The sequence below is a fragment of the Anopheles gambiae genome, chromosome 2, assembly GCF_943734735.2.
Source record: "Anopheles gambiae chromosome 2, idAnoGambNW_F1_1, whole genome shotgun sequence".
NCBI classification, from domain to species: Eukaryota; Metazoa; Arthropoda; class Insecta; order Diptera; family Culicidae; genus Anopheles; species Anopheles gambiae.
The window spans coordinates 84,017,278-84,029,500 of NC_064601.1; the positions used below are offsets into that span (position 1 = coordinate 84,017,278).

At 45.7% G+C, this 12,223-nt stretch overlaps 2 protein-coding genes across 4 annotated transcripts; one reads left to right on the forward strand and one right to left on the reverse strand.

Annotated features, from left to right (window-relative positions):
* Positions 1 to 1,112: 1,112 nt before the first annotated feature.
* On the reverse strand, positions 1,113 to 6,289 carry LOC1276102 (importin subunit alpha-7). 3 transcript variants are annotated; one of them, XM_315411.5, is made up of 8 exons: positions 6,103 to 6,289; positions 5,211 to 5,390; positions 4,911 to 5,126; positions 4,607 to 4,827; positions 4,240 to 4,503; positions 3,187 to 3,526; positions 2,934 to 3,093; positions 1,113 to 2,831 (listed from the first exon to the last, which is right to left on the reverse strand). In XM_315411.5, exons 2-8 carry the CDS (start codon positions 5,385 to 5,387, stop codon positions 2,647 to 2,649), a joined length of 1,563 nt encoding a protein of 520 aa, XP_315411.4. In that variant the 5' UTR covers positions 5,388 to 5,390; positions 6,103 to 6,289; the 3' UTR covers positions 1,113 to 2,646. The 3 variants fall into 3 exon arrangements, with proteins under 3 accessions (XP_315411.4, XP_061499143.1, XP_061499144.1); XM_061643159.1 differs by having other exon boundaries at positions 5,950 to 6,172; XM_061643160.1 differs by lacking the exon at positions 6,103 to 6,289 and adding an exon at positions 5,907 to 5,944.
* Positions 6,290 to 6,622: 333 nt separating this feature from the next.
* Positions 6,623 to 7,765, forward strand: LOC1276103 (protein MIX23). Its single transcript, XM_315412.5, has 3 exons — positions 6,623 to 6,827; positions 6,969 to 7,241; positions 7,309 to 7,765. The coding sequence occupies exons 1-3, from the start codon at positions 6,786 to 6,788 to the stop codon at positions 7,414 to 7,416; spliced, it is 423 nt and encodes a 140-aa protein (XP_315412.4). The 5' UTR covers positions 6,623 to 6,785; the 3' UTR covers positions 7,417 to 7,765.
* The last annotated feature ends 4,458 nt before the right edge of the window (positions 7,766 to 12,223 follow it).

Here is a 12,223-nt window from a genome sequence, read left to right on the forward strand (position 1 = left end):
CCTGGAACCAATCATGAACCCATACCAAGCCTGGAACTGATCATGAACCCATACCAAGCCTGGAACTGATCATGAACCCATATTGGTCCTGGAACCTATCATGAAACCATACTGGTCGGTCCTGGAACCTATCATGAACCCATAATGATCCAGAAAGAGCTCCCGAATACATTTATTTCCTGGAACCAGTACCTGAAACTGTTCCGGTTTTGAATTCGTAACGATATTTGAACCGGGTCCGAGTCTGAGGCCGATACAATTCCAATTCCAGTCGACAAACCATACCCGTAGTAAATGTGCAGCGTTGGATTTAACGTTGGAAATAGCGTAGGAAATTTTAGTAGAATTTGTATAGTGATGTGTGAATACTATGATCAAAAGGTATAAAATTACGGCGGAATACGAAACGAAATGTGTTTAATATATTATTTTAGGGTGATCTTACAGGGGTTTCCAATAGAATAAATAACGTTTGCCATTGATCTCAACACCTTTGATTTCGATGTCAACGTTTTCCACGGCCTGCTTATGCACCCATATTCTCAATCGATGACAGATCATTGGATGTCTGCCATGTCTGTTTCGTTGTGATAAAATTCAAATGTGGATTGTTTTGTAGTTGTATTAGATCGAAGCAGACATTGTTGATATCTAAATAAAATGGGTTGAGGATATAGATGCATGTATTAGTAAGCCGTGAACAATATTGACATCGAAATCAAAGATGTTGAGATCAATGGCAAACGTTCTTTATTCTATTGAAACCCCCTGTATGTGATAATGTATTTGCTTCTTATTCGTTTACTTACTTACCACAGGGAGCAATCTCCTACAGATTACTTTATGCAGATAGGTAAAATATTCCTTACAATGTGCAATTTGCTCAGAATAAATCTAATCCTGTGGTTAGGCAGTGATAGCCGTTACACTTGATCGGTACTCATACCTGAATGTAGTTGATCGGGATCTACTAACTGCATGATCGTCCCCAAGCTATTTCAACCAAATTATAACTGAACTGATAATTTGTTGTTTCTTCCAGGTGATCGTGATCGTAAAAAAGGTGATCAGTGTTTGATACAGTGAATAGTAAAAAAATACACAAAAACACGTCCAAGAGATAAATGGTGAATATTTTATTTGTTAATTTAGGTTTGGTTTCCTTTTTCTTCTGTTTTTTGTTTGTTTTTGTTTTGCTTGTTTACTGTTTTGCTTGAGAACCGTACACGGAATAACGTGAAGGGGAAAACGGAAAGGGGGGAAGAAGGGGCCCTCCGATTCCTGGTCGGGCTGGTTCCGTCCCGTCCCGAGGGTTGTGTGAGAGTTTCGAATCTATAATATACGTGCACGCGTACATACTCTAAAACGACCGAATGGCCACACACGCACACACACACTCTATCCCTGTGTCCCTGTGGTGGTCTTAAGTGTGGAGGGTAGTAGTGAGGGACACCAGTTTTATGATAACCACCGATCGATCCTTTTTGCTGTTTTTGCGTCTTCAATGTGGGAAAAATATATCTGTACCGGTTTTTTTTTGTTGTTGTACGAAAGCGGTACACACAAACAAATGATACAAAACTTGCACGATCTTTACACGGGGGTTAAGAGCATTAGACCTTAATAGATTATTACAAGCATCATTAGCGGTAGTCAAGAGGGGAGGGGAGGGTATGGGTAAACTTTGACTTATACAAGAATTGAAGGTTTGGGTATAAAAAAAAACACATAAATTAACGCAGTTTTCAAAAAATGACAGTTTGTTAAAAAATCCTATTGTTCTTAGCGCTCTTTAGTCTAGAGGATTGCGATTTGCACATAACTGCAGCTGGGTAGTAACCGTTCTCAGGGCCTACTATTACGCAAAAGTGTCTGTCTGCAAGCACAGCGTAGTACAAAATGGTAGTAGGAAGGTAGAAGGCCTGAATGTATATAATAAATTAAATAAGCTTGCTCATATCAGCACACATACACACACACACACACAAAGGTGAGCCACCACACAAACACACACAAAGGAAAAAACGAAGCTGCGGTCTACTAACCCTCCTTCTTTTTTGTCCCTAACCTTACCACGCTTTCTGTGCATCGGAAAGTCTTGAGGGGGGCGCGCATTAAACGTAAATATTACTTTACAGTATTATATTTATAAGATTTGTCGGCTCTTATATACCAACTGCTCCTACCCATATATGCGCTTTACTTTTTACGCTTAACGCCGAAAAGAAGAGGGAGCGTTTACGCGTAGTTTATGTGCCTGTTTTTTGTATATATCTATATATGTATATGCTGTGTGGCTGTCAGAGATAGGACAATCAGAGCACACACTAACCGTATCTCTGAAATCCTCTAAAATACCCTCGACATCTCCTGATACATCAACCTTTCTACACGTTCGAAATGAGAACGGTGCACGGAACAAAAAGAAGAGAGAAAAAAAAAACAAACCCGTTAACGCGTTCCTAATGTGTCCCGGGAACCTTGCAACAAGGCAGGGAGAGGATGGGGCCAAGGTGACTGATAACGGAGTGGTCAAAACATTGTAGCGTTTGCAGGAATAAATGTGGGCGTGCATGTGTGGGAGGAAAAGGAGATAGAGATAGAGAGAGAAAGAGAGTGTGTGTGCGAGAGACACGTAGAAGGCAATTAAAACTGGAACCCATCCATCGGCACCGACTGGTCCGCGTTGAACTGAAACTGATTGTTGTCCGTGCTCGGTGCCACCGCCAGGTCCTCGTCGTCGTTGCTAAAGTACTTTTGGATTATGCTAAATGCCTTCTCGTAAATATCATTGTTCTGGTGCGATTGTAAGAATTCCAGCTTGTCGAGACCTAGAGGGGGCAAAGTTGGAGGAAAGCAAACGCATCATCAAATGTGGTATCGTGCACTAAACGACGCTTGAAAGCTCCGAGCCTTCGAGCATTTCCACCTACCGTAGCATTCCTCTATCATTACGGCGTACGGGTTCGGTTTGGTTCGCTGTTCGTCGCCCACCTTCAGAATGTTTTCCAGCCCGTTCAGCGCCACGGTAACTATTTTCGGGTCCATCACGGTCAGCAGCTCGCACATGGGCGGTATGCAGCCAGCATCAACCTGTTGGGCAAGTGGGAAAATGTACAATTACGTATGTGTCCATCCATATGGACCCATATCCCTCTCTGCTCGAATCATCTGCCCGACGCCTACCAAATACTTGATCTGCTGCACCGTGCCACCACTCGTCGCATTGGTGATGGCCCAGGCCGCCTCTTTCCGTGTTTTGAAGTCGGCCTTCTGCAGCAGATCGATGATGCTCGGGAAAATGTTGGCATCGATCGCGGCCTGGATCTGGTTCCGGTTGCCGGCCGCAATGTTCGAGATGGTCCAGCACGCCTCCTTGCGGACCGCCTCCTTGGTCGAGCTGAGCAGCTGCAGGATCGAGGGTAAGGCATTGCAGTTCAGGATCAGCTGCGTCTGGGTGTCGTTGCCGGTGACGATGTTTCCCACGGCACGCAGCGCCGCCGACACTACGTTGTTGTGGCTATGGCTGCAAGGTGGGGGTGGAGTTTGGCAACGATAGAAAAAGGCAACCAGATTAGTGTGCATGATTGAGATACGATAGCTGCTTTGGCAATAATTTTTATCACTCGATAACACGATTCAATTACGGCTGATTCAACGAAAATAAAAGCTTTATCCTTCTAGGAGACACAATTCCATATCTTACAGTCGCCGCCGATAAAAGTTACCAGTAAGACACGAAATGCTGTCTCTAGGACATGACTTCGTGTCTTCGTGTTTTGCCACTGAGGGCCTCTCTTAGTCTCGTTATCATCATTTTTCGTTTCAAAGGTCTCAATGTTTGCATTGTCAGTCGATTGCTACAAATTTTTAAAACTGTGTGTAGCAAAATTAGTGAATTCAGGTCACGTGATTAGTAATATAATCAATCTTTTTCATCAAGTTTTGAACATTTCACTGGAGTCAGGCTAAGTCAGCACACATTTGATTACCTAATCAAATTTTAAATTCAAAATAACGTTAAATTACACAATTATTGTAATGCCAACATGTTTTACCTATCATAAATCTGCTCAAATACTTTGGGTATCTATCACGATTTCTACAAAAGTGCCAAATTGTTGACATAAAGACACAAAAATAGCTAATATGTATACACACTGTAAAAATTGGTGGCATAGAGCCAACATTGAGCGGCAACAACAGTAATGGAAACAGAAATCTCTTAACAACACTTACGAAAGAAGCTCGATCAAGCGCCGGCAGCAGCCCGCATCGATGACGGCCTGGATGTTGTCGTTCGAACCGTCGGACAGATAGCTGACCGCCCAGACGGCATCGCCCAGCACCTCCACATCGTTGTGGAACATGAGCTGGGACAGAATGGGAAGGCATTTTTCGACCTTGGAGAAATCGGGCGGCGGATTCTTACCCCGGCACATGTTCGACAGGGCCCACACCGCGTTACGCGTTAGCGTTAGCCGACGCGAGGTACTCAAAACGCTGAAGGGGGAAAAGGGAAACAAAAAAAACAAATTCAAACGTTTCAATTAACCTCGTTAACGGCACGGAGGACCTTTTCGAGGGGGCGGGAGGGAATACTTACTGTAGCAGCGGTTCCAGCACATCGTGATCCAGCACGCAATCCCGACACTCCGGCGAATCGCCGGCAATGTTACCCAGCGCCCAGATCGCCTGTTCCTGCACATCCTCGTGGGGGCTTTTCATAAGATCGACAAAGATTGGCACGGCACCGGCCGCTATCACCACGCTCGTTTGCTCTGACGTTCCGGAAGCGATGTTCGTTAGTGCCCAGGCAGCTTCAAACTGCACCAAAGCGTTCGAAGAAAGAAGTGTGTAAAGAGGCAATGGCAACGGAAACACTCGGCCTTCCCCGTCCCTGCGCTTACCTGTAGGGTGGAGTTTTCCGAGTTGCCCAAAAATTGCACCAACCGTGGTACGATGTTGTGCTTGATCACCATATCGATGGGCGGGTTGGGCTCTTTGGACAGCAACCGGCGGAACTTCTGTGTGGCGACCAGCTGCTCCTCGATGTTCTCGCTGTACAGTGCCTGGATGACGGCCGGCTGTATGAGCGACCGGTTGTCGGTCGATGTTGTCTCGTCCTGCAAAATTGCGCATCACAGCGTAGAGACAAAACAGGCCGGTGATAGTAGGACAAACGACAGACGTGATGCGCAACCACCTACCGAAAGAATTGCATCCTGTTCGAGCTCGTCGGCCACGTTGACGTTGCGTCGCTTAATCAGCTGTTGTTCGCGCTTTTGCTTTCGCAGCTGAATGCCTTCCTCCTCCCGCCGGCGCCGCATTTCTGTCGAGTCCAGGCCCACATTTTTATACCGATGCCGATGCGTTGCGTTGGACATTTCCTAGTTGGGAGAGAGGGAGATTGAGAACAAATCTATCACCGTAACGATTTCAGTGGACACGGTTTGCGCTTGTTAATTGCTGCTACGAAATCGGAGATTTTCGCCCCGTCCCATCCGCTTCGGCCCCGACCAACGAGCTGCGCCTTATTGATTTGAAAAAGTGCGAACTATCGAGCCAGTACGGTGGCCGAATGACACAACACACCGTCACCGACCATGCAATGCACGGCGAGACACACACGCACACACATGCAGCTCTGGCTAACACGAGCTGGCACGGGGTGTCTTGCGACAGCGGACACGGGATGGACGGCGGTGCGTGCACACGGGCGGGCAGCAGCAGCTGAGCGATTCTCGAGCTGCTGCAGATGCATTTTTCGCAAAGGCCCATATTTAGTGCGCCAGCACGAGGGACGTAATGGGATGAAAGGAAGGGGGGCACAGCGAGTGACATTAGTAAATCTTGTCTTTCTTTTTTTTTGCTCGCGCCTTCTCGTCCTTTCTCTCAACACTTGCCAACCACCCTGCTGCTGCTGCTGCTGGTACGAGGCCTACGTACAAATCGTCTTGTGCACACGGATCGCTCTAGCTTGGCACTTGTTTCGCTGTTGCTTTCTCTACTGCAGGCTGCTGGACGATTCGGAATCGATGTACGGCAAATAGGCACCGAGAGCGACACCCTACGGGATGTGTTGTGGCTGCAGAAACTTACTTTTGTGGCAAATTTAGCGAAGGAAATCTGGAAATTTTACACCACGACTTTCACGTTCATCAGCAACTGTCAGACGGTCGTCTGCCAAACTCGGTCGATTGACGTTTGTTTGCTAGTGCACACTGGGATGCGATGCGGGACGTTGGCGAGCGATAGGTTGCCATGCCACCGGGGTCCGTTGGCCTCGCGGATACGTTTTGTTGAATGCTAAAACACCGTTTAAATAGATTTAAAAGTGCTTATCAGTCGTTTGTTTGTTTCTGTTTTCGAGATTAAGACCGTTATTTTCTGACAAATTCAAATTGTGGACAAACAATAACGTGAAACCCACATTGATGAGCGAGTGCCAAACTCATTCTTCCGAAGTTTATTCAGGGAAAATAAGACGAAACTAACTTATTGATGAAATAAACAATAAACTTAGCCTCCACGTTAGTTCAATTTTTATTTTATTTTATTTTATTATTTTTGCTGTTCCTGCTCCCTAGTAGAAGCTTCCCTAAAGCTCGTCAACCGATCGCTGTCAAACCGGCTGTCAAACGAAGGTGAAAGTTTTGGTCGGCAAATTGCATAGCGCACACGCTCGCTTCTGTTATTGTTGTATTTTTGATCAATTTTTAACAGAAAAACCACCGCAAAAAGCACCCCAACAATCTCCACCGCATCCCACAGAATCTGTAGCAATGAGTTTCAAGTATGAGTGTGCCGATTTCTCGCAGTTTCAGGTAAATCAAGCACACCGTGGTTTGGCCGACGCACGGAAAGCACACCGCACGGTTGCTTAGATTGTGTAATCTTTCCCGGCCATTCCCGGCACAGGCTTGGTGCATGTTTTTACCGTTCCTCTTTGCGCCACTCGTTTACAGGAGCAACTGAAAAAGATGCGCGATCTGGATGACAAAATCATCTACGCACTGAACACAACCATACCGACGGAATCGTTCAAAGGTCAGGTCGATGCTGAAGCAAAGTGTCGCGACCTGCACGGACAGCTAGAATCGGGCTACAGCCACCGGCAGGAAGCGATCAAGAAGTGTATCGTCGTGTGTGCCGACACGGTCAAGACGCTCAAGGACAAGCGGGAGGAAAACAAGGACGACGTTGCACTGAACAAGCAGTTCAAAACGGAACAGCGAAAGGTTAGTCGGTGTGCATTACGGAACGTTGTGAAAGAAGCAGTATTCTAATGGCCCTTATCATTTTCAGCTACGATTGCTGCAATCTGAGCTGAGCGTGGAGGACATTATTCGGGAACGAACGCAGAAAACGTTCCGCGAACGTTGTAGGCTATTTTTCCGCTTCGATTCGCTATAAAGCAACCCGTCGGAGAGAGAGAGGTTCTAGAAGGCTCTACGGCAATATCACTACAAATGCAGTGGTGGTGCATTGCTGACGCACTCGTGTTCGAAGCGCACCAGCGAAGAAGCAGCAGCATTTATACGTGAGTGGCGCATTTAATGGTAAAGGGTTGAGGAAAAAAGGGGCGAGATTTTCTGGCACTTGTGATCACAGCAGGTGTTTTTACAAAGATTTTAAGAAGCTTCACAGTTTTGCAATCCGATCGTGAGGAACGTCCGCTTTGGTGAGCGAACCGATTGTTCGCTAACACATCAAACATGTTATATAATGTTGTTTATTGTAGTAAAGCGTAATAGCTGTCGAACATTTTGGTCTATCTGGTTGGCGTATACTTACTCGTTGTAAAGCAACGATTCTGGAAAGAAGCATCCTTTCTCATTCCCGTCCCAATCAGCTTCTGTCAGGTGTCTGTAGTGAGATGCATTGCATGCAGCACTTGCTCGATCGCATACAATATTGGTATAGTTGCATACAACTGTCCTATAAAAAGTATGCAACTTTTACGTATTGCATGCAATGTTTACGGAAAAGCATGTAAATTTGAAATCGGTGAATGGCGGTATATGAGCCACATTGCAATTTAGTGCACGCCGCACGTCTCTCTCTTGTTGGCCTGCTTACGATAGAGCACGTCGGTGTGACATGGCCTGGTCAACAACAATTCTCCAGGATACTCGGTTCCTGGCTGCAGCCTTCCTTCCATGTAAACACTCGATCTCCGACAAGTCTCGCTTCACCTGATCCAGCCATCGAGTTCGCTGTGCTTCCTTGGGCCTTATGCCTCACCAAGAAGATGTTCGACAGCAATCCCCAAATCGGCATGAGTCCGGCATCCTCATGACATGCCCCAACCATCGTATCCTGCCAGCCTTCGCCACCGTCAAGATGGTTCGGAGGATGCAGCCCGTTTGCATCCTCCGCTCGGATGGTCCAGGATTCGTGTCCATAGAGGACCACAGGGCGAATCAATGTGCGATATATCTCACATTTCGTGCGGTCTCGAAGTCTTCTGGATCTCAGCATTCTGTGAAGCCCATAGTATGCCCGATTCCCCTGCACATTGTGTCTCCGGACTTCACAGCTGATGTAGTTGTCCGAAGTAACGACCGTCCTAAGATAACAGAACTCCTTTACTCTACCTCGAGGTTGTCGCCGTCAACTAATACAATACTTCCCAGATGGTCTGAATCTCCGGTAAGCAGGTACTTCGTCTTCGTCGCATTGATTCTGAATCCAATTCTTGCTGCGCGTTTGAGTCGAGTGTACGCCTCACACTTTTTCGCTATTGTCCTGCCGATGATGTCGATATCATCCGCGAAGCCAAGAAATTGGAGAGATCGGTAGAGGATCGTGCCACGGATGTCGTTGTCTAGTCCCACGCTTCGAATGACACCTTCCAGGGCGATGTTGAAGAGCAGACAGGAGAGTCCGTCACCTTGCCTCAGACCCATATGAGATACGAACAATTTAGATATTAAATTCGACTCTCTCACCTTGCACTGCACCCCGTTCATGGTGGTCTCTAACAGCCGGATCAACTTCCCAGGGAAATGGTACCGCTGCATGATGTTGAGTCGATGAGCAGGTGGTACGTAGGGATCTGGCGCTCTCGGCACTTCTGGAGGATCTGGCGTAGAGTGAAAATTTGGTCGGTGGTGGATTTGCCTCCAACAAACCCACCTTGGTAGCTGCAGACAAAATTTGTAGCAAGGGGTGCAAGTCTGCAGAACAGGATCTGGGACAGGATCATATTGGTTGGCATTAAAGACTGTAATCGCTCGAAAATTCGAGCTATCCAGCCTGTTACCCTTTTTGTATACTGGGTGAATAACACCCAGCTTCCACTCCTCCCGTAGTTCCTCCTGCTCCAAAACTTTCACGATCAGCTGATGCATTTCGACGGTAAGCCTCTCCGGCTCCATCTTGAAGAGCTCGGCACGTGCAAGGTATGGCATACTAATCGAGCATGTAATCCATAGTTTCTTAGTGCTTCGTTTGCCGTCTTTCACTTTTACGCTTACTTACTTTTCCGGTGCCAAATCCGGTTATGGCCTAGTGCACTATTGTGCGTAATTGCTGCCAATTCATTATCCTAGCCTTACTGCACGTTGCGTCTATGTCATGTTGCCACTTCAAATTCAATCCTTGTGGGCAACGTGACAATGACAATAACGTTACAGGCTACATCGTCTAGTGCTAAGCGTATGTTATGGACCGGATGCCGTGCGTACTCGATCCGCTGTACGATAGATAGACCAGTTCATAGAGCTGTTGTTGTAGTAGACCAAGCATTTGTTCCGAGAATCTTTCTTTCGAGCCTGACTTCGTCATATTTGCACAGAGAAATGTATGAGGGGCCTATGCAACTTCTGCAAATATGGTGGATGTACAATTTTTCGTTCCACCATAATGAAAGTTTTTTGAGGTGAAATGCTCATCAGAATTTGAAAGTACCATATGTTAATCCCTTCGCAATTTTTGTCAGTTTCTCGTTTTCCTTCCAGTTTATTCATTTACAATTAGAAATATAAAATCTTGACCGCACATTTAGCATCACTCTCATGCAAGGCACCAATGTACTAAAAATAAGAGGATTTGGTATAATCTTATCACATATTCAATCAAATAATGTCTAGAAGATTGTAGATTCTGGATTTTTTTGGATTTTTTGACCGCTCACTGGTCGAATCATACGAGGCAAACAGACTAGTATTGGGCCAGACTTTGGGCAATTTTCATCCGGGCTATCCCCACACACGCTATAAAGAATATCTTGCTATTGGTAAAAAATAATCACAGTTTCTCATATCGGGTATTGTGCCAATTATATTTATATTACATTGAATAAACTTATTGCATCACGTGACTCGATCGTCAACTCAATTACTGCTACAGCTACAGTCGATATACATTAGGCTTTTGTTCTGCTGGCTCAAATTTTAAACCCAACACAAATGGAACATTTGACCATATTCGTAACTGATTTGAATAAACCGGTTTCATCCTTGTCCCTTGTCTTTTTAAGAGCTTAAAGAAGTCTAGTTTCGGTTCGTTCTAGAGGTTTTATTTACAGAACACACATCAGAAACACAAGTTTACACAATTATGTAAAATTTGTTTTTAAATGCACTGTTTTTATTTCTTTTATTTTATTTTATTTTATTTCTTCAAAACTGCATAACAAGCAATTGCTTATGGTTCTTGTTCTGTATTAGTTTCATTTATTCGATGTATGATTTTATATATGTATTTCACTAACATCTCTCACAGTATCGTTTGATTACGGGTTTTGCTATTTTACTGTACACCCCCAACACACCTTGCTTTGCTCTAACACACACACACACAAACACACTGAAACGCCGTCCCGCGTAAAGCGATCTTGTTGCAATCGTTAACGTGAGTCCATCGATGAGTATCAGTCAATTATTAACTTCGGTATGCTAGCTTTATGACGTTTAAAATACACTCATACAGCTAGATAACCAAAGAGAACATTGACGAAGAGAATATAGAAGAGGGGCAGCATTGATAGGATAGGGACGACGACTTCCCATCATCTTCCCGTTGGCGTGATTTTTTGCTCCAACGATGTTGGGGCAGTACGGGTAGCTTACGCACAACGATGATCACACTGACAACTTACCCATAGCCATTCCCATATGCCGTTCGAACGTGTGTGCGTGTATGCCCGCAGGCCACCCCTGAAGGGTGCCAATTTGTATCAATATTGACATTTCAATTTATCGACAAGCTGCAACGAACTTTACCTTTCCAGCTGGTAGGCGATTTAATGCGATGGTTTCGTTATTCGTCATTGCCGCTTCTCCAAAACTATTCCAATTTTAAGTCAAATCTCATCGCATCCTTTGCGATCTGTACGATGGTGATGATGATGCCGCTGGATGAACACTGAGATCACGCTAGCACAAATTAGTCGACAAGTGTTAATGGTGGTACCGGTTTTTCGCATCCGCCTCTCCGAGAGTGCTTCTGGCGAACGCGCAAAAACGCGTGCTGCGGACACGTTGCCAAAACCGTTTCCATCTCAAACCGTGCGACGACGACGACAACGACGACAACGACGGCTACACTTACAACAGTACAACTGACCGTGTGTTGTTACGTTGCTTACAGGAGACTCGATAGATATTGAACGGTCGGTCGGTCTGTCGGTCTCTCTCCGCCGCTTGTTGTTATCGCCTCAACAGCACACACCGATCCGCGCCGTACGTTGTTGTCTAATCAATATTCTCCCTTTGCCGCCGCCACCGCCGCCACCGCCGCATGCGCCGTCGCTCCTGTTTACTGATACGATCGTTTGATTACGCTCGCGCCGCACGACATTGCCGTGCATACATACATACCGTACCTCATCGACTATAAAAACAAACTTGTCAAGCTGATAAAAACCAAGCCCTCCACGTGCTCAATGCCGGCCGCTGTCACCGTGTGGCATGCTGCCGTGCGTATCACCTGGTGGGCCCTCCTACTACAGCACGGTATTGCTTCCTTCGGTGTGTGTGGTGTGTGTGTGTTTGTGTCTTCGATAAAGCATAACAATATGCTGCATTATCGACGGGCGCGGCCATCTAACCGGAATAAGAACCGGAACTGCACTGGAAGTAATTGAAGGTTTAACGTAAAAGCCACACAAACACACAGATCTATCCCAAATTCGAATCGAGTAAAATCGTTGTGATCTAAAATAGGCAAAAGGTAAAGATTAAACACCACTTAAAATCGTTATCTAAACGTTTCT

Coding starts and splice junctions, on each gene's coding strand:
- LOC1276102 (XM_315411.5), bottom strand. CDS start 5,387: ATGTCCAACGCAACGCATCGGCATCGGTATAAAAATGTGGGCCTGGAC. Junction 4,504..4,606: donor GTGCTGGAACCGCTGCTACA/GTAAGTATTCCC, acceptor TTCCCCCTTCAG/CGTTTTGAGTACCTCGCGTC. Junction 3,094..3,186: donor TGCAGCAGATCAAGTATTTG/GTAGGCGTCGGG, acceptor CTTGCCCAACAG/GTTGATGCTGGCTGCATACC.
- LOC1276103 (XM_315412.5), top strand. CDS start 6,786: ATGAGTTTCAAGTATGAGTGTGCCGATTTCTCGCAGTTTCAG. Junction 6,828..6,968: donor CCGATTTCTCGCAGTTTCAG/GTAAATCAAGCA, acceptor ACTCGTTTACAG/GAGCAACTGAAAAAGATGCG. Junction 7,242..7,308: donor TCAAAACGGAACAGCGAAAG/GTTAGTCGGTGT, acceptor TATCATTTTCAG/CTACGATTGCTGCAATCTGA.